The 27,123-nt window shown below is 38.9% G+C and overlaps 1 protein-coding gene across 17 annotated transcripts in view; it reads right to left on the bottom strand.

Moving 5' to 3' along the window:
* The window catches only part of Nckap5 (NCK associated protein 5), a 915,317-nt gene that overhangs the window by 29,586 nt on the left and 858,608 nt on the right, over positions 1-27,123 (bottom strand). Inside the window, exon 17 of one of the 17 annotated variants that reach the window (XM_087195935.1) lies at positions 895-4,768. The exons of the other annotated variants lie outside the window; for them this stretch is intronic. Coding sequence (XP_087052061.1) covers positions 4,742-4,768 — 27 coding nt within the window. The 3' untranslated portion in view covers positions 895-4,741. Of the gene's footprint in view, positions 1-894; positions 4,769-27,123 lie in introns of those variants that run through there. 17 annotated transcript variants of the gene reach the window in all.

Below are 27,123 nucleotides of genomic sequence, written 5' to 3'. Positions count from 1 at the left end.
CGAGAGAGCTCCTAGGGTACAATGGCCTCCCTCTGAGAGTCTGACCTGCAAACAGCCCCTCAGACTCACAGTACATACAAGGAATTGCAGTCTGTTCATGCCACTTAACAGTTACTGGTTTCTAGTCTGGGTATCTTCTCATTTCCCTTGCTACTACCACCATTACCACCAACTCCAGTATCTCCTCTGAGCCATTAAATTTCATGATGAGGTTACCTTTTGGCTGAGATTTTCAAGCTGCCCTTCCTCCCTCCCTCCCTCCCAGTATCTAAGAACCAGAGGATAGGAAGCTCTGGTTTACAGAGTGATTTTTATAGGCTGAATCTGTTAACATGTGAGGAGCAAAGGTATTTATTATGATATTATCTACAATGTGCTGAAAAACTTTTAAAACAATCAGCAGAGTCATATAATATATATATCAATATATATATCAATATATCTATATATCTATATATATATCAATATATATATCTATATATATATATCTCACCAAAAAGTGTATACACACTTCAGGAAAAGAAAAGTAGTAAGATGTTTTTCCAACAGAGAATGTTATCCTCATATGGGGGACCCTAGAGGATGTCGTATATCACAGAAAACCCACTACACTGCTGACTCTTAGAGAAGAAACTGAAAATGCCTGTGGAGTAATCTCAAAGACCAAGGTTACCCATGCAGCAGTTTGCCAAATTAATTAAAGTCTGGAAGCTAATGGTCACCACTTTGAACACCTTTTGTAATTCCAGAGGCCAAAGGTAACTTGTATTAATCTTACGATGTCTCAATAAATTTAGTATTAAAATATTTATACAAGTTTTTCTTTTCTTGAAGTGTGTATGCAATTTAGTGGATTTATATAATTTATATAATTTATATATATTTATATATAAATGTGTGTATATGTTATGTATATTTCAATGTGTGTGTATATATATTATGTGTGTATATTGTATATTTCAACATGGTCACTTTAGAATACATATAAAGTTATTCTAACAATTCATTTTGGAAAGTCCCCTTTTGAAGTTATTTTCAGAATCCATTTATCAGCTTCATTACTTCATGTTTAGTTAAATTTTTGACCAAAAATTGTATTATTGTATAGATGTACCAGATTTGTTACTATATGACATTTAGTGGATTTCAAATGCCACACTCACTCTAGTAAAGCATTGCTCCTGTAAGGGAATATGGACATACTGACTACAGGTTGGATTGTCCTCAGTCAGCTGAAATAGCTGGACATGATGCACTGCCTGAACACCCAAGTCACTCATTCATTCAACAATTATTTATTGAGCACTTATTTTGTGTAAGCATTGTGACAGATTTTAGGGATGGTAACATGAAACACAAGTTAATAAGCTACATAATTATGATCCTATATTTACATTCATATATATATATATTTTTTTAATTCACTACCTTTGAATTCCTAATAGTATTTTGAGCAAATCATCATGACTGACAAAAATGGACAACCCTTGGCATTTAACTGTAATGTTTGTCTAAATTCTGATGTGCTAATTAAAGATTAGTGATTATTATCTGTAGATACATGTGACCCTGTTTTTTCCTTTTAATATCTGAACTTTCTGAAGTTTAATCGGGCAACTGGCTTCTCATTATAGACCACACATCCCAGCTGCCCTTGCATTTACATGTGCACGTGACTAAATTCTGACCAATAGGACTGGAGTGAATGAAGAACCTGGTTTGTCATTTTCTCTTTATCCTTCCTAGGAGCAGGAATATGGATGAGGAGTTGTGACCAACTTTAGGTATGTGAGTGAGGATAGTACCCCAGCAGCATGAGTACAGTATCTGGATGATCTTATGGAATAATACTAGCCAGGAATCACCTTCCTACCACTGGACTGTGATAGAGAGGCCTGGAGAGCCTATCTTGATTTAGCATTGTATTTTGACGTCTAATCTAAGGCTAGTCTATACTCATTTCACTTCACCTGTCTTTTCACATTTTGAACACTTAAAAGGAAGGAGATAAGATTTTTATTCAGTTCTACTCTGTACTAGATCACTCAGATACAGTTGATGCCTGATCTTTCAAGTACTTCTCCCCTATAACTGCTAAGACTAGACTTACTCTTTTGGTCTCTATAGCTCTTTGGGAGCTCTGCAAGCTCCTAGCAAGACCATCCTCCACTGGTATCCAAACCTCAATGCCAGGACAGAGATGGGAGGCTGAGTGCACAAGATACTTAACTATCCAGTTCTAGCCCAAATCTGACTCTCCTGGGGAAATGACTTTCCTGAAGCCCCCTGAGTGGTGGCTATTTTCTCATTCATCCTTTGTATTACTGAGTCTGGAATGGAATAGGTGCTCTACGTTCCCTCTTTGTTGCCCTAGAATAGAATTTCATTTTATCTGCCTAGCATCTGTGTCCCCCCCATGTTAAAATCACCTACAGATCTCTCTGTCACTCCTTCAAGATTTTAGCTTGTGCTTTACTATCACATTTTCCAATATAATTCTAATCACAAATCTTGATGACTTCACTATCTCTGCAGATGAACTTGGAGGCTTCAATCCCTCTTCTGCATATTTTGTCCTCCACCCACTCCCATCAGCAACAACAGCAACTCCTCAATTTCAAACCTTCTAACAAGCACCTCCCAGTTTATCAGATTTCTCTAATACTTCAACCCAGCAACCTTTGATTGGACTCTGCCACGCTTTGATTTTATCAGTTTTATGGTTCTTCATACCCATCAAACCCATTCTTATTCAGTTTAGACCCCCTGGTTCACTATGGTAATCATTCCCTTTCGAACACTGTCAATTCCATTGCCCTTTTCTTTTTTGTACCATCTAACCAAAACCTAACCTCACTAATTGCAATACTCTACCACTTTTTATTCATGCTGTTGAACATAAAAGTAGATACATACCAACCATGCTCATGAGTCTCATTTAATTCATAATTACTGACTTCAAGGGTCAGGGATTAGCTCAGCGGTTACACTGCCTATCTTGCAAGTGCAAGGACCCAAGTTCGATCCCCAGTACCAAAAAAAAGTTATTATTACCAAAAAACATTATTACTGACTTCAAGATCCTGGTAAAATTTTTGTAATCCATTCTCTTTCTCTCTATCTTAGACTATTTCATATTTTTTCCTCTCTTCAAAACTGCAATACCTCCTTATCCATATTAACTTTCAGTTCATGGCTGTGCTTTATATTTCCCTCAGAAAACAGAAGAATTCAGAAGAGAATTTTGACAAGGTCTCATCTGTACTAACAGCACCTGCCCGTAAGTGTGCCTCGCCTCTAGTCACTACGGATTATAATCCTATCTGTGACAGTTAATTGTGATTGTTGATTTGATGGACAAAGGCCGCGGAAATTAGTAAAGGATAGTTTTGTGTGCGTCTGTGACAGTGTTTCCAGAGACAATTGGCATGAGGAACAGCAAACCTAAAGGGGAACCTGCCCTGAATGTGGTTGACAACATCCATTAGGCTGAGGGGTCCAGACGAAACAAAAGTGGAAAGAAGATGTCCATCAGCACATGCTCTCTCTTTGTGTCCTCACTGCCACTGAGGTAAGCATTTTTCCTCTGCCTCCCTTTCCACCACGAAGTCTCTGCTTCACTACAGGCCTAAAGCTTTAGAGCCAGGGAACCATGGACTTAAACCTCTGACACTGTGAGACAAAGTAAAACTTTCTTTCATTAAGTTGCTTTACTTAGGTATTTTGTCACAGTGACAGAAATCTAGCACATTATCTGTGGACAGTCCTTGCACTTGTATAAATCTCATATCATCAGTTTTTTCTTTCTTACAGAATTATTGTTATCAATATTCAACATGTGGCAATTTCTTCCATCGTTAAAGAAACCCTCTCCAGTGACTCCATTTATGTGCACACTTTTATAGCAAAAATTCTTGAAAGATTTATATATAGGTACGATCTCCCAACTCTTCCTACTCTCTCGAGTCCTTTCTAATTAGACATCACACCTATCATTCTTCTGATAAGTCTCCTGCCAAGATCTCCAATGACCTCTATTTTACTTCAAAGGTTAATTCTCAGTTCTTATATGACATGACCTATCAGAATCACTTGACATATTTAATCATTATCTTCACTTTGAAAATTCTTTCATAATCATAATGTACATTTAAAAGTCTAGTCAGGTTTAGAATGTAAGCTTTTATGCAAGACCTCAATGGGATGAAATTATAAAATGGGAAATGTTCACTTCTACATGGGAGAAAGTTAAAAAATAAATAATGAAAAAAGCAAAAAGAGGATCCATGAGCTAAGCTTGTTCTTAAAACAGATCATATCCACATTTTAGTATAGAGGTTCTGACAGCTGAAAAGAACCTTAGACTTCAAGTACAACACTTCCATTTGGTAACTAAGGACATCAAGGCTAAGAGAAGTGACTTCTCTTGTCACCGAGTAGTAGAATGAGTCTAGGATCTGGATCTTCTGCCTGGAAGAGCTTATCCCAGTATCTACTTGATATGGTTTTCTTCTCATGCATATGTATGGGTGCATTAATAAATACTTCATATATATATTTATGAGAAGACATAGAAGAGTATATACACACATATAAATACAATGCATGTTCATACATATGCACACACATTTTTAAAATGATTTTTCTCACCAAATTATGGAAGTGTTGAATTCATGTATTCTCTCTGTCTGCTCTTTCTTCTGATAGACTGGTGTCCCACATGGCTCACCTGGGATCAAGCCTATCTTCCACTAAGGCAGGGCCAAGGCTGAAACAAAAGGACTGTAAGAATCCTTTGATCTAGCTGAACACTATCTGAAAGTAAGACTCACTTCCCTGCACCACTTTCTCTTTTCTGATGATGAAAGGAGGCTGGATGTGGGGAGTGGGGAGATTTAAGTTTGATCCTGGCTAACTCACTGGGCGACACTGGGTGCTTTTCTTGTCTAAACAATGAGTCTATGTTTTGCAAAGTCTTAATTCCTCCCTTCTAAGCTTCAGTGCCTGATCCTATGCTTTCTATATTCTCATTTTCTAGCCTTAGTTTCTCCTCCATTACTTATTAGCCCCTCATTACCAAGCTTCTTGCCTGCCTAGATGTGTGTTATCTTCCCATCTGTCTTGTCCCTCTTCGCTGGCTTGCTAGACGGGATGGCTGGACTATCTGATCTGTGGTTTATGCCATATCTAATTAGACTTGGTTCTAGCTATAGTAACACAGCTGCTTCCTGGGTCTGATGTGACATAAAAGAATAAATAAGCAACTGAGGATGCAAATGTTATAAATGACAAGATGGACATAGTACTAAACAAAAAATGCTCAAGAAGAAAAAAAGGCAAGAAGAGGAAAGATGAAAAGAATGGCATGATATTTCAGCATAAAACATAATACTCTGGCTTAAAAAGAATATAAAAAGCTTATATGGCTTGCATGATGGTGAATTTTAGGTGTCAACTTGAAAGATTAAAGGATATGCAGAGAGTTGCTAAATAACTATGAGATACATCTATGAGAATATCAGGAAGGGACTGATGTTTGAATTGGTGGACTGAGTAAGGAAGACCTGTCACCAATGTGGGTGTACACCATCTAATCAGCTGAGAGTTTACACAGAACAAAAAGGCAAAGGAAAGTTTTCTTGGAGCTGAGACATCCTTCCTCTCCTGCCCTTGGACATCAGAACTCCAGGTTCTCTGGCCTTGGAATCTGCAATTTGCACCAGTGGGCTTCTAGGCTCTCAGCCTTTTGACCTTAGAATGAGCTATTCTCATGGCTTCCCTGGTTCTTCAGCCTGCAAATGGCCTGTTTTAGGACTTCTTGGGCTGCAAAATCTGGTGAGCCCATTCCTCCAATATCATTTTCCCTTTTGTCTGTCCAATATATATATATACATATACATATCTCCAAACTATTTGGTTAGGTGCCTCTGAATTTCTCTTGTAACTAATAGAAGTGAGGTACATAATAGAGATGAAGGGCACACTTCTGAGTCTAAAAGGTGGGAAAAGGGAATAAATTAAAGGGAGCTAAAACTTTTGCCTAATACATAAGAAATGCAATACATGGAAACTCCTGGAATTCTAGAAGTCTTTAATCATGCTATTCCTTACTAGTGAAATATCCTCAGAGCCATTTTCATACAGAGATCTTGAAAACCCAGTTTTTAGATTCTTTGAAGCAGATTAATCACAATCTAATATAAATGACAAATTATCATCATTGGACTAAGCATGAGTTTTTCCCACCATTGTTGTTTATTTAATATAATGCAATGAATGGACATTGGAATTATCCTCTAATCCAAGAACTAGAATACTTTTTACTTGGTTATATCTACCTACCTGCTCAATTTGTAGCCCATTATCTACCATCCCTATAAAAGTAATCACTATGATAAATCTAAATGTTATAATTTCTTGCTCTTTCTTCTTTTTTAGTTTTATTACATTTTGCAGGTTAATACAGATTGTCCAACTGGCTGGAGGAAGTGACCTCTGAAGATATGGCTGCATTTTGAAGGCACCAACTTCATAGGTTAATCCACTGATGACTTCACAGCGGAATGGGATATACAGATGGGCTTAGTTTGAGAAGGTAGGTCATAGTCTGTGACACTGGGGACTATATCTGACCTCAGCCTCTTCTTCTATGGTTCTTATGCTGCTCTCTGCTTTTCATATGTCATGAGTTGCGTAGCTCTTTTATGCCACACCCATCTGCCATGATGTTTCTACATTAAAGCCAAATGACTATAGACTGAGACCTCTGAAACTGTGAACCAAATTAAACCTCTCTTCCTTTATGGTGCGAGTATCAGGTCCAAGCAATAAAAAAGTTGTTGAGTACAGCCACGTATAGGTGTGCCTAAATGATATCCCATTTATTTTGCTTGTTAATGAAATTTATAAAAAAGGGTACCAGTGCTGAGTACATTTTCCAGGACTTGCTTCATTCATTTGTACTAAGATAATTCCACAAAATTTTCTTTTCACTGTTGCATAATATTTTACTATGTGAATATACCACAATATGTTTTTCTTTTACAATGAATATCCTGGAGGTTATCAGACATTTTGTTCTTACAAACAGTCTAATATAGATGCTTTACTTCAGTCCTCCTGGAACCCATGTGCTAGAGCACCACAAAAATGTATTCTTAAGAGTGGAGTTAGTAGATAAAGGAACATGATAATGATCACCCTTATAGGACAAGGCCAAATTTTTTTCCAAGGTGATTCTGACAGTTTAAAATACCCAAAGAAGTGCAAAATAGGTGCTATCATTTATGTTTTCTCCAACACAAGATATTATCAAACTTTAAATTTCTGTCAGATGGTCATAAATGGTATCTTAATGTCACCTTCATAAAATCTTTCCTGATTATTAACCTATTTGAGCATCTCTTTGCATGTTTATTTATTTTGTAGGCTTTAAAATGCCTTCTCATATGTTTGGCCCTGTTTTCCTAATTAAATTATCTTCTTATGAATCCACAGGGCTTGATTTATATATATAAATTCAAGTTATATATAAATTATACATTAATTTACATATTAAAATGCATATTGTACATAAATATATTAAGTCATATATTTCATATATATTTATAATTTTGATATATTTATAAGTTCATAATTTATATTTATATAATATATATTACACATATATTTATATATTTAGAATATATAGAATGAACTAAATTATTATATAAGCTAAATTATTATACAATTACACAATATTTAATAAATCACAAAATTTATAACTTATATATGTGTAGGATTTATGTCTGAATTATAAAATAATTATAAGTATATAATATATGATTTGTTTGTACATATACACTATATATAACTTATAAATATCATCTTGATATATTTTATATATAGTAGAATCTGTTGGATATTTCTAAAGCCAATTTCTTTATTTCAGTTTGTATTTTCACTTTTAATGTTCTTTGGAGTGCACCCTGATGAACAATTTCAGTAACTTTCAAGTAATTTTAATACTTTCTGGATCTAGTTTAAGACATTTTTACCTTCTCTCAGTGAAGAAGAATGATTATTTTGTTGGTATTTAGGATTCGATACAGGGTCTTGTGTCTGCTAAGCAGCACTCCTAGCTGAGAAGGATTGTTTAAAAAAGTTATATTTCTAATTTATGTTTGCTTTTGTATTGAAATTCAATTAACTTTTTTTTCCATTAAGTTTATTGGTGAATTTTAGGTATAAAATACAGTTATATTCATCACTGGGATCTTGTACCTTTACATGAGTATCTTGGTTTTTTTTCCTCTTCCCGTGCCCTCTGTTCACTGCTTTCACCCTTCCCTATTTACAAAGACTTTGTTTCCATTTTTTTCCTTTTCTCATATTTTTTCTTTTCCCTTTTTTCCTTTACCCTACCCCTCCCACTTCCCCTGCGCCTTTAGACCTTTTCTTCCTGTTACACAATATCAATTATATATATTTTTAAATTACAATATTAAGATCTAGGAGACATTATCACAGATTTTACAGAATTTAAAAGGATATAAAAAGCATATTTCAAAAATCTGTTTTGAAATAAATTTGACAACTTCTAAGAAGTACCTTAGAAGACAAATTAATGAAACTACCTCTGGAGGAAATATAAAAGTTGAACAGCACCTATTAAAGAAAGCATATTCCTAGCTTGAAAACCTACCTATATGACAACAGCAGGCTCATATACATTTTAACTGATAAATTATATCAAACAATTAAAGCAGAAAAAAGAAGGAACACTTCTCCCCTCATTTTAGGAATGCAACATTGTGCTAATCCTAAAACTGGATAAAGATAATAGAAGAAAAAAGTATGAACATAGATAGAAATTTGTTTAACAAAACAAACTATTGGAAGTCAGATCTGGCAGGATGTAGAAAGTGGTTCTGTTATAGGGATGGCAGTGTTGATTCAGCATTGGAAGAGCCACCCCCAAAAGTCATCATTTAAACAGAGGAAAGGAAAAAGCCACATGATCCTGTCACTAGTTGGAGAAAAAGTATTGGACTAAATTCTACAGCTGTTCAGGGTGAAAGTTATCAGACTAGAAGTAGAACAGAACCTTCTCAACAGATTAAAGACATGTACTCCATACTTCCAGCGAGAATGCCTTATATGAATGGAGAAGATACAATGCTTTCTCCTTAAGGTGGGGAACAAGGGCAGATATGCTTACTCTTTATCTGTCCATTAAACTTTGAAATCTAGTCCCCACCAAAATAGTCTGGCAATAAAATGACACAACTAGGATAGGATTGGCAAGGTAGAAGCAAAATCTTTATATGTAGATGAAATGATCATCTACAGAGAAAATACTAAGAAATCTCTAGGAGTCCTTAGAACTTGTATTTGAATTTAGCAGGATTAGAAAACACAAGGTATATTTAAAAATTCAGGTCTGTGTATATGTGCTATAAATGAAGAATTGGATATTGAAATTTAAAAGTTATGTAGGAGTACAAAGGGCCTAGAAAAGTTAAAAAAAGTGTTGGAAGACGTTTAGTACCTAATTTTAAGATTTCTTCTAAAGCTACAGTAATCAAGGCAGTGTTGGTGTAAGGAAAGACATATAGATCATTGGAATCAAACAGAGAATCTAGAAATAGAACCACACATATATGGTCCACTGAGTTTTGAAAGATTATTTAACATTAGCATTTTATAGAATATAAACTCGATTCAAGAGCCGAGGGAGAGATAGTGTCTTCAGCAAATGGCACTAGAACACCTGGTATCCATACATAAAAAATTAACCTCAACCCTTTATTTCCATACATGAAAATAACTTGAAGGGATCTATGAACCTAAATAAGAAAGCCTAAAAGTATAAAACTTTAAGAAGAAATTATAAGGGTAAATATTTATGAATTTAGGGTAGGCAAGAACTACCTAGGATACAAAAGACATGATGTATAAAAGAAAAAAATTGATAAATGAGATTCCATCAAAATTTAGAACTTTAAATGACATCATTAAAATGAAAAGTAGTCCTTAAACAGATCATATTTACAATATATATAACCTATGACTAGAATATATAAAGAATTCTTAGAACTCATTAATAGACAACCCAATTAAAAAGTAGACATAAGAAGATGATAATAGCCAGTACAGCACAAGGAAAGGTATGCAACTCTAGAATCAGAAAAATACTAATCAGTACAATAACAAGATTGAATTATACACTCATTAGGGAGATGAAGTCAAAAGTTTTAAAAGCCTTGTCATGACTTTTTCTTTTTGTTGGATTCTCCCCCTTTGCGTTTAATTTGTCACGCCCAATGGATTCATTCTGCTGGGTTTCCTGGGGTTGTGATCCTCATTGTCTTTTCCTAGGGTATTGTCTAAAATTTTTTGGAGTGCTGGTTTGATATTCATGAAGTTCCTGAGGTGCTCTTTATCATGAAAGTATCTTATTTCTCCACTGATTTTGAAAGATAGTTTTGCAGGGTACATCAATCTGGGTTGGAGGCTGTTTTCCTTTAGGGCTTGAAATACATCCCTCCAAGCTCTTCTTGCCTTGAGGGTTTGCATTGAGAAGTCTGCTGTGATTCTGATGGGCTTTCCTTTGTATGTGATTTGTTTCTTTTCTCTCACTGCTTGTAGAATTTTGTTCTTCTGTTGGATTTCTGGAATCCTAATTATTATATGCCTATGTATAGATTTTTTTTGATCAAGGCTATTTGGAGTCCTACATGCCTCACTTATCTGTATGTCAAGTTCTTTTCCCCTCCTTGGGAAGTTTTCTGCCATCACTTCTTTGAAGAGTTTTTTTTATGTCATCTGGACTCTCTCCTCTTTCTTCATTGACTCCAATCAGTCTTATGTTACTCTTCTTTGCATCGTCTAGTAGCTGCTGGATTGATTTCTCATGTTCCTTTACAATTTTAAAGCAATTTTTCTTTTCCTGGTCACTAATTGCAATCTTATCTTCTATATGTGAAATTCTATCCTCACATTGGTTCATTCTGCTGCGCACACTTTCGATGGACTTTTTAATCTTCTGGAAATCTGTTTGTATCTGCTTTATGGATTCCATTTGTTTCCTATGTTGGGATTCCATCATGTTCCTCAGATCCTCTATTATTTTATCTGTGTCCTCTCTATATTTATTAATCATGTCTTGCACCATGAGCACAATCTTTGCTGTTATCTGAGTAATTATTTCTGATTTCATTTTTCCCAGATCCTCTTTTGTTGCCAGTTCAGAAAGTCCAGGTGGTTGAGTATCAGATTGTTCCATCTCATTTCCCTTTGGGGTTGCTGTAGGCGTTCCAGAAGTCTGTTTTTGAGGCTTGTTTACGTATCTTCTCATTTCCATGGTGGTGGTGGGGGTGCTTCTGGCACCCGCGCGGCTCACCTTCTCTGCCCTAGGAGCTTGGGATGGCAGCGGGGGAGCTTCCCTCCAGGTGCTGGGACTGACTCACCTTCTCTGCCCTAGGAGCCTGGGATGGTGGTGGGGGAGTTTCCTTCCGGGTCAATTAACTTTTATATATTGGTCTTATATCCAATCACCTATTACTGTTTCTAGTACCTTTTGAATAAATTTTTTTGAGTTTTCTATCATCACATCATATTTAAACTGAAAAAGAGAAACAACTAGAGTAAAAGAGGAAAAAACCCATAAAAATCCAAAACATATTTTAATAAAATATAAGAAAAGAATACAGAAATGACAAATGTTTGAGGAAATATGTTAAATCTGACAAATATAATGTATACAGGTAACAAAACACTACACAATACTTCATTAATATGTATAATTTTTATGTTTCCATGTATTAGCTAAAGCATAACACTCTGAGAGGCTGAGGCAGGAAGAGTGCCAAGTCCAAGCACAGACTGGGCAGCTTAGCAACTTAGTGAGACCTTGTCTCAAAAAAATACATAAAAAAAATTATAGCTCAGTCCAAAGGTCTTAGGTTCAATTGCTAGTGCTGAAAAAAATTCATATAAAAATGATCTAGTATTACCTTCTGAAGTGGTTAAAGAATAATAAGACAACAAAATCAAAGTTTAAAGAAGAGGAAGATAAAAATAAGACATCAATAAAATGAGGGTGAAGGAGATAATAGGTTCAGTAAAAGTAAAAGGTGGTTCCCAGAGAAGACTTACAAAATTAGCAGACCACTAACAAGAATGATTTAACAAAAGAAAGGATCAGTAAATAATACTAGTTAAAAAGGATGTAACTACAGATATAATAGGGTCGATATACCTCACAGTGACACTGGCTTTACTCTAAGGACAAAAGGCTAGTTTAAATTTCAAAATATATAAATATTTTTCACTTCATTAAGACATTAAAGGAAAAAAAAATATAATCATCTGTTATCATTTATATTTAGATATCCCCCCCCCAAAGCCTAATGTGCTTATAGGTGTAGCTTTTCACAGGTGGCTAGATCTAAGGTGTGTGCATATGGATTAAGGCTGTGTGATAACTAAACTGGTTTAGCACAGTTCTGGGTGTGGATAATGGAAGCCCCATCCTGGGTGTGGGTGGCACCAATCAACAGGCTTGTAACCTGGATGAAACATAAAGAGACAGAAAGAAGGCAGGCTCCCTGCTTGCTACCTCCTGTGTGCTCTACCATGGACTGTTTTTCCTACGCCATCTCACTCTTCCTTGGAGCCAGCTGATTATGGACCAAAACCTCTATAAACGGTGAACTGAAATAAACCTTTCCCCCTTTAATTTGTGACTGTTGGGTGTTGTGTCCCAGTCACGAAAAAGTAACTAAGACATCATTCCAACAGATACGTGTATTCTGATAAAATTCAACATGCATACATGTTAGAAATATTCTCAGCTAATTGGGATCAAAAGATAACATACCTGGTCCAGGGATTTAGCTCAGTGGTTCTGCTGCTTGGCTTGCAAGCGCAAGGTCCTGAGTTTTATCCCGGGTACCAAAAAAACAAGGAAAAAAAAAAAAGACAATATCCCTAATATGATGAAGTTAGTTTACCAAAACAATTAAAAAAACTAAAAAAGTTACAATAAACATCATTATCCCAAATGAATGGGAACATTGGCAGTATTCTCTTTAAAAATCAGCAAAAATGCGAGAAAGTCTATTATCACCACTTCAACACTGATTGGAGATTCTTTCTTTTGGAAGCATATAGCCCCTTTACAGAATCTCATACTAACCTTCCTCCTAAACATAACTCTAAAAACAGGTGTTCTTTGACCTACGGTACAGTGTTCTGAAAAGGTAGAATGTTCCTACATAAACCCAAAATTATTATCAAGTTTCTTTAAAAATTATAATGCTCAGCAACATGGCACATTTTAGAAGTTGATTTACAGAAGTGAGGGGAGGGATATAATTTGACATCATTGTAAATTCAGGAGTATTATCCAGACTAAGTAGTATCTTGCTTTGGGAATAAAGAATTGAATGCATATTGCTTTTTTCCTTCAACAAATGCAGAACTTAAAGAGCTGTTTTAGCCCTTAATTTTGTTCATCTTATGATTCAACTGGTATTATATACTAAATAGCATTTATAATTTGAATGTAATATGCATGTGCACTGTGCACTCCAAGGAGAACTAAAAAGACATTTTATGGCACTGAAATGATAATATTTTAAAAAGAGATTTATATTTTGAGAAAGGCGCCAGAAAACTTGTTCATTTATTCTTTGTTCTGAAAATCCAGCTGAGTTTTGAATGAAGGGAATTATTTATTTTGGTATCAATGTCTTTCATCCACTGGACAATGTTTATTAGGTGCATCCTGTGTAGAAGGTGCTGCTGTAGGCACTGGTGACATAGCAGTGGACAAAACAAAGACTTTGTCCTTGAGGTGCTTGAATGGCCAAAAACATGGTAGCATTGTTCAACAGTAAACGCTACAGTGAGTCTCTAGGATTCAAGAGTAAGAATTCCCTAACCAACATCAAGTATATTCCTCTTCTCTTTGAAAATCTTTTGTTTCTATCTGTTAGGTAGAAGAAAAATTTCTGGGTTGATTTCCTTCTAGGATTGGGTCACTGCATCCCATCAAAGCCATACCTCATGAAGCCTTTCTTGGCAAATTCATTCATAAGAGTAACAACATCTAGTACTGCAAGGGCACCGATCAAAGGGAAATGAATGGTGCAGACACTGTCACATTAAAAATCCCACAGTCAGGTATCATCATCATTTGAAGGATGCAAATCTGAGGAGAGCCTCAGTGATACAGTATAGTGGACATTAATTCACATCTGTGTGACTCCAAAGCATCCATGAGCATTTCCAGTACATCTGGTTGTCTCAATCATTCACTCATTCCATTCACTATTAGGGCCAGGGATTTAGCTCAGTGGCACTGCACCTGCCTCACAAGCAGAAGGTCTTAAGTTTGATCCCCAGTACCAAAAAAAAAGGACGACAATATTCATTCACTATCTCAGCAAATACTTATTTATAGATCAAAGAGAGGTAAGAATTTCACGTTGTTCTCCTGAGTTTAGGCTGAGCAGAGTCTTTATCCATAAGCACCCTATTTTCTCCAAAATATAATACTGTGTAATCAAAATATCAAATGTCAGACATCCCCTCCTTTCCTCTTTCCTTGCCACAGGGTATGATACAGAAAAACCCAGGTAAAAAATAAAAAAGTTTTAACAACTATATTTCTCTCCAATAGAATAAACTGACATGTAAAGTGGTGAATCCCACAATTACCTGACAATGAGGGGAGAGTAAGCCAAGAATGGATAAGGATAGGATAAATGCTACTGACTGATCATCCATCCATCTATCCATCCCTCCATTCCTCCATCCCTCCAGTAAATACCTATTGAGTTCCAGTAATTATGAGAATATGACACAACAAAACAAACATCCCTGCTGTGTGGAGCTTACATTCCAGGGAGAGGGAGGGTACACAGAATAACTTCTAAATTCTCTGCCAACACAAAAACTCTAGTTTATTAAAAAGAAAGAGAAGAAGTAGAAACAAGGAAGCAATTTTTTGTTTTTGAGCAACGGCTGCAGGACAGAAACAAGTTTCAGGGTAGATTCTGTGACCACGGATGACAAATCAAGACCAGCTTACCACTTGTGCTCTGTGATGGTCTCCTGGCCTTCTGAACTCAATGGCACACACAGACTACAATGTTGGTACCATGTTTCTAGTGGAAATTACTCTGATAAAACCACATGCCTTTCTGTTCTGCTAATCGACTGTGGGGGAAGCCGGGCAGTCATAGGATGTCAGTGCTCTGTTCTGACCTTCTCTTCATTCCCCTACCTACTCACTCACGTCTCCACTTCTCTCCATTTTTATTCCCATTCAAACTTGATTCTTTAAGCCTTGCCTCAGAAGCTCCCTCCAGGAAGACCCTCTGATAACTTCATTCCTTTCACTCAGAATCAAGTTGGTGCTCAATCTCGGTCTTCTTAGACCATTCACTCATGCTATCTTTCAGTGAACAGTCAGTAAGCACTTTCCAGGGATGCTAGCGATTCAGTATCAAATGTTACACTCCCATGTGCTCAAGGACAATCAGAAGAGCCAGGCAAGGATAACAGTAACTTGATGGTCAGTGCTACAGAATCCAGAGAGAGCATTAGCCAGGATCTAGGGCTCTGACTTTGAAATGGTCTATCCCAAGCCTGCATCTGACATGGGAAAATAAGATTCTACAGTAGTTCATGATGTAAGGTCACAGAGAGGGAGTCATGTAACAGGACAAGAAAGCAGGGGTCGAAGGAGTCTCTGTGCTGTATTTTTTGGGAACTCAGAAGCTGCTGGCAGTGTTGGTGGTTGTTTAGAGTCTCTTACATCTTTTCTCTGATTAGCTGGTAAGCTTTGTGTGGGCAACGCTGTGTTTCATATTTTCTCCTCTCTATTCTCAACAGCACTTAGATCTGAAATGGTTTGTGGTGAGTCCCTAATAAGTACTCGTGCAATGTACTCATAATCATGGCTAAGGAGAGGTTTTTATTTGTCCCGAATAGGCTATGATTCTTTTCTTACACATGTCCTTCCTTCATACATCTTCAGGTGTGCAATGAGAGGTATCCAAAGGCAGCTGAAAAGGGATAGAGGGATAGCCCAGTCCATGAATCCCCTGGGATGCAATGGCAAACAAAGGGCCTTTCTCTACCTGACATAGGCCTAGAAGCCTGTTATGGTTTAAATCTAAAGTGCCCCCCAAAGTCTCATGGGTTCAGAGGAGGGGCTTTTGGAAGGTTATTTAGGGCCTGATACTCATTGGTGGGTTAATCCATTGATAAGTTCATAGCTGAATGTGCTGTTAGGAGGTGGGGTCTGGTCAGAAGTGGGTCTCTGGAGATGTGACCTGGAGGGGTATGTTCTTGTCCCTGTTTCCTTCCCCTCTGCCCCCTGCATCCCTGCCTTCCCCTCTCTCTTTTCTTCTTCCTCTCTCTTTCTTCCTCCCTCTCTCTTCTTCCTGGCTTCCATGGGTTGAGCATTTTTCCTTCCCCATGCCCTTCCACCATGCTGTTTCTTCCTTGGAGCCAGCCACCCATGCAGACTGAAACCTCAGACACAATGAGCCCAAATAAACGTCTCTTCTTTTAAGTCACAGATGTCAGATATCTTGTCCCAGCAACTGGAAAATGACAACATAGAGCCTTTTATATTAATTACCAAAATTCCAGAACTTGAATGTGAGGGTGAAAAGTCTCAGCCTATTCTGTCAAATCACTGTGGTGAAAAAAACCAGGGCCTTCTCATTTTACCCAGTACCAAACTGTCTCTTCACAGCTGGCCCAGGACAAACTGTTGTACCTTTTGGCACTTTGTCTCTTTAATATGAAAGTAACCTAAGACATCTGGACAGACAAATTAAAGAACAGAACAAGATGGGATGGGTCTATATGTGAGGACAAAACCACTTAAAACCTCATAAAATCCTAAAATAAACATGATTAAAAAACCCCTCTGAAATAGGGACAGTCTTGTCAGAAAAACATTTGATACATTTAACTACCTAAAAAGCTGCACAACAAAGAATATGATGAATGATGCCATAAATCAATGAAAAATGGAAAAACATTTATATTTTATACCACAAACAAAGGAAAATTTTCTAAACTTTGAACTGATTATAGAAATTGGGATGACAAAGACCTACAAACCAGTAGAAAATTCAGCGAAGGTCACGAACAGATGGTTCACAAAGACATGAAGATGCGTGATCTTTCAATGGATTTGAACAAAGATTTTCACCCTTTCTCTTAGTAAGAGAAATTAAACACAAACCACACTGGAAAATCATTTCTCCTCTATCAGATTGGCCGAAGATAAAGTTTGATGTGAAATTTGTTAGTGAGACTGAGGGGAGTAGGCAAGCGGGTGGGTCACAACAGGTAACATAAAGTGGTACTGCTCCTCCCAAGGTGTGTTCACTCTTTGTCTCAACTGTGCACCTGCTGGGAATCTACTCTATCCATAGAGGTCGAGGTAAATCAATGACCGTGCAGCCACACGATGTAGCTGCAAAGAACAAGGAAGACTGTTACATTCTGACATGGAATGATCTCTGGGATATATTAAGGGGAAAACAGCAAAGCACAACAAAAGATGCAGGATAGAGTATACAGTATGTTTCCTTTTAGGTGAGAAATATTTATGTACATTTGTATGGTTTGTACAGAGAAAGATGGGAAAGACAAAAAACTAATAAAAATAGTTGTCTATATGGGGCTATGGACATGGATATAAGGGAGAGATCTCTGTGTTCCAAACATTAAAATTAAATTTTGGAAACAGTACCTGGGGAGAATTCCAGGACCCTCTTGAACACCAGAGGCTGCTGAATCCTGAAGCCTGGAGCCTGGCTTCCTACTTCTCACCACATTTGTTCACTGAGCAACACAGCCTCAAGCCCGGGGATATCCAGGGGCTGCAGAGCCTGATACAGGCCCACAGAGAGGCAAGAAGACACGTGTTCAGGGTCACCAAGTATGGTATAGTCCAAGATAACACATGCTCACTCCAAGACGGGTACTTGGGTCTTTCTATGCATTGTAAAACTTTCCTGGGGCACTGTAGTGAAATGAAGAGTGTCAGCATAGTTTTGGGTCTTCCCTAAAAATCCTGTGCCTTCTGAATATTCCTAAGCAAACCCAGGAAGGTCTCTGGGGGAATCTAGGGGAAGAAACATTATAGAATGAAAAAGGGCAAAATAGCATATGGCACTAAGGAAGGGCCAGACAAAATGAGATATGAGGGAGGTTAAAAAAGAAAATGTCCACGGTGGAAGAAATGTTCTGCACCTGCGTGTGGTGGTGCATGCTGGTCATCCTAGCACTTGGGAGCCTGAGGCAGGAGGATTGCCATGGGTTCAAGGCCAGCCTGGGCTATACAGTGAGTTCAAGGACAGCCTGAACTATAAGACAAGCAAGACCTTGTCTCAAAAAAAAAAAAAAAAAAAAAAGAGAGAGAGAGAGAAAGAGAAAGAAAGAAAGAAAGAAAAAGAAACACTGTATAATAATGCTTTGCATGAGGGTACTTTAGATAAGTAAGCTGACTGGAGGAGGCTGGGAGCCAACCATTAACCTTCTGTTTGACTGCATAAAGTCAAGAACCATGTTGGCTGGGAAGGGTATCATCTCCTCTAATTAAATTCCTCAAAGAGTGAATTGATTTATTAATTTATAAGAAATTTCCTAGTCTAATTAAACATGGACCCCCAATATAGCCTCACCATATCTCAGGTTCCCACATAATTGTATTTGAGAACAAAGATGCTGAGTGATAGTTTGGGGTATTACTACTTATTGCCAGAGTAAATAAAGAGGCAGGAGAATGCTGCTAGGCTTGTTTTGGGGAACTTTAAATCAGTCCTTTCCCAGAATAAATTTCAACAACAGATATTTCCTTTAATGAAGCTGTATAGCTTTGGCTAATTTATGAGGGAAGTTCACCTGCCTGGGGCTTTAGCTTCATATTATTTTGGCCTATACATTATTTTAAATTCCCTGTGCTCTCCCTTCCTTACTTTGATATCCTAAAACTTAAATTCCAGGAAGTTTTCCTTCTCTTGGTCCACTGAACCAATGAACATAATACTGCTCATATTTACCAACACTCTGCAAGGTGAAACCCTTGTCACATCTGTTGTCACATCTGAAATATGCCATGAGAAGGCCCAAGGTGGGCATTATGTGGCAGATGGAACTGATACTCAGGCCAGTGTTATTCCTGCAGGATCACAAGTCAATTAATGGCACATCCATAGCCAGAAAGCAGATGTCCTAACTCCCACTTAGGAGTCCTAGCTCAATGGCCTGTGGGTTCCAAGAGGTTACTGAGGAACTAATTGAGTGATTCACTGAATAATGCTTGACATGTTTCTTGACAGAACTTCTGGTTGCTGGTGAAGAAGGAACCATGGTTTTACCTGAGCCGATCTGCTTTGTTATAGATTAAATGTGTATTTCCAGGTTCAGGGATAAAGGGGGCAGCTGGGATGACAGACTGAAATAATCTCTTCCTTGACCCTGAAAATGAGGTACCTTAGATGATGAGAATATATCTGCCCCTCATCCCATCACTCAAAGGTTCATACATTGCTTTCTCCTCTTGAACACTATAGGAAGCACATCTAGAAAGATTCTTCCTGAATATCGAGTCCTTTCTTTACCCACCTCTCCCACTTCAAGACAAGACCTTCTTACCCCAGGGTTTTATTCTTTAGATTATCGTTAAGCTTCCTTGTCTTAACTACTCACTGGGAACAGTTCTGTCAAGGGGCTCATTCCAAATGTCACTATGTACCTTCAAGCCAAATATGAAATTCTTTGGTCTCCAAGGAGACCCAAACACCTGCTGATTGCATTTTTTTCTTCCATTTTTCATCTAATTGCAATTTACCTGCCTTATCAGAGCAGTGTGAGGATTAACTGTTCTCGGGTAACTTTCAAGTTTGTAAAGGATTTCTGCCTCCTCGGGGCACATGTTCTCTAAGAGAGACAGAACTGAAATACTAATAAGAGATTTAATGTGTAGCAGCCTCAAATAACCTGCACTCTGTGTTACCACTTCAAACAGCTGGTGTCTTCTTAACACCTTCTGACAAAGGCACCAGGAACACAATCAACAGTCAAGTCTACACAGCCAGATGGGAGGAGGAGCTTTTCTTTCAAAGCCCCTTTGGAGGAAGACGTATCTTGTACCTTAACCACCAAATGAGATAGCTGGGCTGGGGGAAGGGGGCTGGGGTACTGCTGGGGATGCCAGGGTATATGACTACTGTCATATTTGGACACAAAAGTTTGACAGCTTCTCTGTCCCAATGAGCATTTCTGATACCCAAAGGTTAATCTTCTTTTGTTTTGTTCTTGACACTACTGACATTTTGTGGCTAATGACTCTCAGTTGTTGGGGGTCTATCCCAGGCATTGTAGGATGTTTAGTAGCATCCCTGGGCTCTATGCATCATAGAGCCCCTGCCTCCTTCTGAGTCGTGATAACTGAAAACATCTCTAGACATTGGCAAACATCTCCTGAGGTGGGTGGGTAGGTAACAATCATTCTGGCTAGGTGATCTGGTCTAACATTGCTTTATTCAGCTTAGGTTACACCTCTACACAAAAGTCATTCTCAAACACACATGTGGGGTTATGTAAATGTCAGGGTCCCTGGAAGCCACTCTCTGCCAGCCCCTACCAAGTTACATTTCATTGTGCTTAACCCACATGGAGCTGAGGGGGGAAGGACACACACATTTTCACCAATAAATCAGAATTGTATTTGTTGCTTACTTCTTTCATTTCAGATCCATTACCTACTTTCCTTTCAGCTCTGGCAGCCAAAGATGGCTAATCTGCACGGCATTATGTATCAGTTACTCCCTCCTTTTATTCCATGTCAAACGAGGAATTGGTTTTTTACTTTGAAATTCTACTTTTCAAGCTCCTTTTAAATGTTCTCAGTTGCAACAAGTTTGAATGCAAGGGGTATAACATTGGGGGTGACGATGGGGGGCATCCATCAAAGGGTGACAAACTCTGGGGGGGGCAGCTCTTCCCTCCAAGATGCCTCATTAGGTCCCCAGGCTTGGCCTCCATCTCCTCTGCACCCCACAGTCCAATTTAATTGAGCGACGGCCTCGCCACAGCACACTGCTCTTTCGACAGGAGGGTAAACTCATTCTGTCCATCACGACATTTGCTTTCTTAAGGGCCTCACAATATGCAGCTGAAATAATTAAATGCAGGTCACATCGCAGCTCCCCTTTCCAGCCTGTCTGAGGGCACAGTGGGTTCTTTCTGCTGGTTAGCTTTCCACCATGTGATTTTCAGAAGCTGGTTGGGTTGTTTGTTTTGTTATTGTGAATGACACTTCTTCCCACTAGAAACCCTATCCCTCAGCACAGCTGAAAGCTATGAATAGCTGAAAGGGCTGCGGATTTTCTGAAGATGGATAAATGGTGACAGAGAGATATCTGAGACCCTGGTTCTAGCAAGGGTCTTGGATCAGCCTGCTTGTCATAGGCAGTACTTTGCATTTATCACCCAGAAATGTTTAATGCTAGGAGACAAATCCCCTGTGTTCCAATGCATATGTCTTTTCACTTCCAGGTGGGATGGGCTTGTCAAAAATAAAGCAAATCTTTAAAATGAACTAATAAGAGAAAAATTCCAGGAAGGGCTAAAGATAACTCTCACCTGTAGTGTCCATTTTAAACAACAGATTTCTCTGGGAGGAACTTGGAGCGATTATAATGAGTTTGGGTTGAGTTTAACCCAATGCTGATTTTGCACATTACAGAGATTTGTCATCTTTAAGTAATAAGCCAGATGAACGATTTAAAATAGATGCAACTTTGGGTGAATTCTCTATAATACAGTAAAGTCTGATTGCTCTATTAATAGGCAGAGTCCTTGGCCCTGGGAAGCAGGCATGGCAGCATTTTTATAATTCATCATCTCTGCATAATTAGTTGTGAATCTCTACATACTCAAGCTGAGGAATTAACCAGGAACTGCAACCATCATCCTTCAGTGTCCCTTTCAATACTGTTCCACACTCATCATTTCCTTGTGTTTTTCTAATTACTGCAAAACCAATTGTTTTTAACTCAACTGCCCTGGCTCTTTGTAATTTGTTGAATGTAATTACCTTCAAGTGAAGAAAATGTACTTCTTGTTCAGGAAACTGTGGCTTGATTACGCGGGCATCATCAGTTGGCTGTGTGACTGCAGTTGTGAGATTTTTCATATTTCATCTAACCACTGCATTGTGTGAGTATGGGGTTAAGGGGGCTCCTAGAAGGAGGCCCCATCCTGCGGTGGTCTGTAGATCCGAATGGGGTTTTCTTTGGAGAAGTAATTTGATGAAAATCAAAAAGTAGTATAAACTCTGGTTCCCCACTCTGAGCAGCCAACAGTATGGCCACATGTGATGGAATGCAATGGCTTTGGATTCTGGATTATCTCCTCTCTCCTATGATCTGCTTCTCATCTCACTCACCTGCCCCGACACCCCAGGGTCTGCACTGGCTGGACACAGCAGTTGCTGAATAAACCAAATAAATCAGTGTACAGGTCAGGCCTCACCCTTGCTTTTTTCCTTTTCTTTTCCGTTTTTTTTTTTTTTTCCATCTACTAGCCAGTTCTACCTGGAGATTGTCAAAGAACAAACACTGCAAGAGAAAATATTCTTGTTCTTTCTTTTTTTCTTTCTTTCAGGTCATGGATGTGACATACACTAAGAGTGATTCTCTAGGATATTTTTCAAATTGGGCCAGAGGATGTGAGAGTCAAGCCAATATACATGAGCCTATTTAAGCAAAGCAACACAAGAGTGTTCTGATAGGCCTCAAACAGCCTCCATGAAGACACAGCAATGAAGAGTAAGCTATGATTCTACATCCCTGAGAAAAGTGGGTTTTTAATTTTTCTAGTACAGGCCTCAGAGAAAGAGAAAGGTCCTTTTCTTGGATTTCTCTTGGTACACAGCTGCTCTAAGTCACTCTTTCTTTGGACAAGAATCAAAAAGATAATAAATGTGTACCTACAGAGCCATCCACGGTCTTGATCTGTGCAGTGAGTTGCATTTTTATTTAGCACATATCATGTGCCATGCCCTGTGCTAAGTTCAGATCATGAATGAGAAACAGTCCTGGTTATACTTAGGGAGTTGAGCATACAAAGAAATAAGCCAAGTGGCAGGCAACAGAAATAAGTACAGGGTCTCATACAGCAGAATAGTCATGGGGGGTGTAACTGAGTTATGGGAATGTGGATAAAGGAGTGTCCTGGAAGACGTCCCGGAGGAGGTAAGTCTGAATTGAACCTTGAAGACTAACTAGAGATTAGGTGAAAGGCTAGAGAAGAAGAGTGTTAATAGGACAGCCATTCCACAGAGATGGGACCACATGAGTAAAGGCACAGAAGAACCTAAGAGAATCTTGTGTTGAGCATGAAGCAGGTATTTTAATGATGCATAAAGTCCAAGTTAGAAAATTAAACAAAACAAGGCTGAACCTGGTGTAGTGGCACATGCCTGTAAGCCCAACACTTGGAAGGCTGAGGCAGGAGGATCCCCATGAGTTAAGGCCAGCCTGAACTACATAAGAAGATGCTGTCTCAAAAAACCTAAATAAATGAATGAATAAATAAGCTTAGAGAGGCAAGGTCAAGGCCCAAGGTTGGCTTTGTGGGCTGGGCTTTGTAAGAGGAAGAGAATGGAGTTTCCTTTTTTTCCCTTCAAACTGATGCATTTTAAATTTTAACTTGTTCAAGGACCAGAAATACTATTTTACCAGAAATAAGTGCTGACTATGATCCAGACGTTCATGTATTCAATTAAGCATATTTTTATTGAGAATCAGATTTTTGCACTAGGACTGTTGATGACATCTTCCTTTTCTGAAAAGGACATAGGCAGCTAAATCCTTTTAAAGTCCTTCTATTATGTGAGTTTAAGTCTGTGAACCAAGAACAAGTCAGTGTGACTTTAGAGGTACTTGGTCTCCTCATCTGTAAAATCAAGACAAAATGTCTCTTTTAAAAAGTTCTCATGAAGAATGCATGAGAAAAACTTATCAGGAAAGATATCTGGCCCTTAATAATAGACTTGTCAGTAGAAGTAGGCTTACCGGGCTCAATAGGCTGGAATTTGAATGATCCCATTTTGGGTAGTATGGAGAGCATAAATCACTTCAGTGAAGAATAAACAGAACATTCCATGGAAATGTAGCTCAGGAAAAAGCTTAACCAAGAGGGAGCCCTGAGATGAGCCATTGTTATGCAAATACGGAGATGTAGCTCTAAAGTATCTTGCGGCTCAGGCTAAGGGGCGAACAAATTTGAGGGACCTGTGTTCTGTTCTCAGATCTTTCTAGGGCCCTTACCTTGCTCTTTCTTATTAAAGTTTCTTTACTGAGATGTGATTGCAAACAAAAAGCTGTACAGATTTAATGTATGCAAATCGATGAGTTTGGATGTAAGTCTGTGGTGCAATTGAAAACTAGAGTGAATGTTTAAATTAAAAAAAAACTTATTACAGTAAAAGAACCATTGTCATCAACCCCCTCCCCCAATACTCCCTTCGCTTCAAACACCCTCACCTCACTATTCTTGCCACTTTCTGAAGCAGTTCTGGAAGTCTTTTTTGAGTGTCTTTATTGACACTGTTGTGGCTGCCTTGATGTCCTAAATAGATTCAAAACTTTTACCTTTCAAGGTCATTTCAACTTCGAGGAAGAGGCAGAAGTTGATTGGTGCCAGATCTAGTGGATGGGTACACATCTTAATGTTTTTCTGAGTCTGCCTTTCTGCTGAATGGCACTCAGCAGCAGCATTCACTACAGTTTTGACCAGACCTCATAAAGACACACACAAAGAGGACTTCTAGAGCTGCTTCACAAAGTGGCAAGAATAATGTGATGAGTGTGTTTCAAATGAGGGTATGTATTTTGAGGGTGATTAATGACAATGTGTCTTTTATTGCAGTAGTTTTTAAAAATTTAAACATTCATCATGTATTTCAATCATACCTTAGATATATCTGGACCTGAGATTTTGTAGATGATGGAGAATCACTGAAAGGTCTTCAGCAAAGGCAAAACATGATGGGATTTTGAATATCAGGAAGACCATTTTGGCAGCATGGGTGGGTGACATAGTTGAGGGAGTTAAGAGTGACAGTGGGCTGACAGGGCATGGGGCAGAGTGAGGCAGTGGAGGTGTGGAAACCATCCAAGGACCTGAACTGAGCCAAAGACAGAGGAGCTTGGAGGAGGTACAGATCTGATAGGTATCTGGGAGCAAGGTCAGCAGGCCTTATGATGGCTAGCATGTGGAGATGGAGACAAGGAAGAACCTAGGGTAATTAAGAACTTCGTAGAGGTATTATAAAAGCATGGCAAGACATTTGGTTAGGATGGAGAACCTGGGAGGCAGGACAAATTTCCAGAGAGAATAATGTTTCAGTCTGGATATTTGCTCAAGCTGGTAGGCTTGGTGCTATAGTTTGGGTCAGGAAAGCGCATGGGGGAAACCTTGCTCTCCAGTTTGGAGTGACTGGGAGGTGGCAGAAACTATAAGAGGTGGGGGGCTTACATTATTGGGAGCATAACCCCCTGAAGGGGATAGTGGGATCTCAGCCCCTTCCTCTTCTCTCCTTTAAGACCCAGTCACGAGGTGAACAGTTTTACTCCACCACACACTTCCCACCATGATGTGTTTCCTCACCATAGGCCCCAAAGTGACAGAGCCCTGAAACCTTCTCTCTTTATAAGTTGATTATCTGAAGTATTTTATCAGTAATGGAAAGCTAGCATTCATGGTAATGATGGTAGCCAGCCAGGTAGATGAATCAGAAGCTTGGGGGATGTGTCTTGGCTCGAGATTATTATTCTGCTTTACACTAGGCAGGTCCAGAGGGTGCAGGCAGGGGTGAGATTCCCCTCTCTCCCTCCCTTCATACTGAAATTAAGGTTTGCTGCTGTATTCCTCAGCCTACATTTGGCTACTGACTTGCTCTCTCCTTTATCTTCCCTAATCTGCCCCCCACATGTGCCTCCTCTAAGGCCTTGCTTGCAGGAAAGGCACAGGGATATTCGTTTTGCCCAGCTTGGCAAATTAGAGTGGGCAGCTCTGTGGAAACAAAACCACAAAACTACTTCCGTCTGTGTTCTCACCCGCTGGGCCGCCTACCCAACTCCTAAATCCTGTTCCCGCTGCTGACTCTGTGGTAACAATTTGGACTCCTTAAACATTTTTCAAAGTCAAACTAAAGAAACCAACCTTGAAAGAAAAGACCTGTATTTACTTTAGTGTTTTATGAGCCTGTAGGCAGGGTTCGAGAAAATAGGTTTCTTTTGCCATATTCGGTGTAAGGCAAAGTAGCAAGTGTGCAAGTCAAACCAAGAAAACCAGGGCACATGGAGCCACAGGCCTGTGTTTTAGAGAAGACCCCAGCCTTGCTGTGACTGGCAGAGAGAGCAATCGGGGAATGAGAAGGCTCCTACAGGAGGTGGGTGTTGGGAGGTCACAGGTGTGAGATCCAGCTCTGGAGGACAGATTGCTGCTATCAGATGTTCTCTCCTGCCCCAAGGAAGTTTCACAGAATCAGGGAGAAAGGATGTCTCCAAGAAAGGGCAATCATCTTGGCAAATATACAATGAGGCTTCGACATCTACTGGCAAATTCCATTCTGTAGATCGGGGACCTCTGTTATAAAACCTTGATATTTAAAGAGGTAATGCAGGGCTGGGAGAGCCAGTCTCACTGTCAGAGGCATATGTGCTGACAGGGAGACAGAACCATGATTCAAGGGGACAAAATTGCCTTTGGCTTCTCAAGGTATATGCCCTTTTCAATTGTCCTCAGTGGTTTCTATTTCCTTGTTTTATGCTACCTTTGTTAAAATTTACAAGTTAATGGTGTGTTGTTCCCTCTAAGTGTTTCTTCCTAGGATTTCTTGGCGGCTTGGGCATACCTTCATCCACACCAGCTATCTGCTCCCAGCTTTGCCCTTCCCAGCAGCACCACTGCCAGCTTGTGGGGTATGCAGATGACAGCCTTCCTGCAACAAGGCCACTGTTAAAGCACAGTGCACCTTGGGAGAGAGAAGAACTGTTTTCCTGGTTGTGCTGCTTCAAGGACCTCAGCGAC

This window comes from Heterocephalus glaber, unplaced genomic scaffold, assembly GCF_053883595.1.
Source record: "Heterocephalus glaber isolate CG9 unplaced genomic scaffold, H.glaber_assembly_v1.0 deba00000347, whole genome shotgun sequence".
Classification (NCBI taxonomy): Eukaryota; Metazoa; Chordata; class Mammalia; order Rodentia; family Bathyergidae; genus Heterocephalus; species Heterocephalus glaber.
Note: the sequence above shows the minus strand (reverse complement) of the source record. Positions and strands in the feature narration are given on the sequence as shown.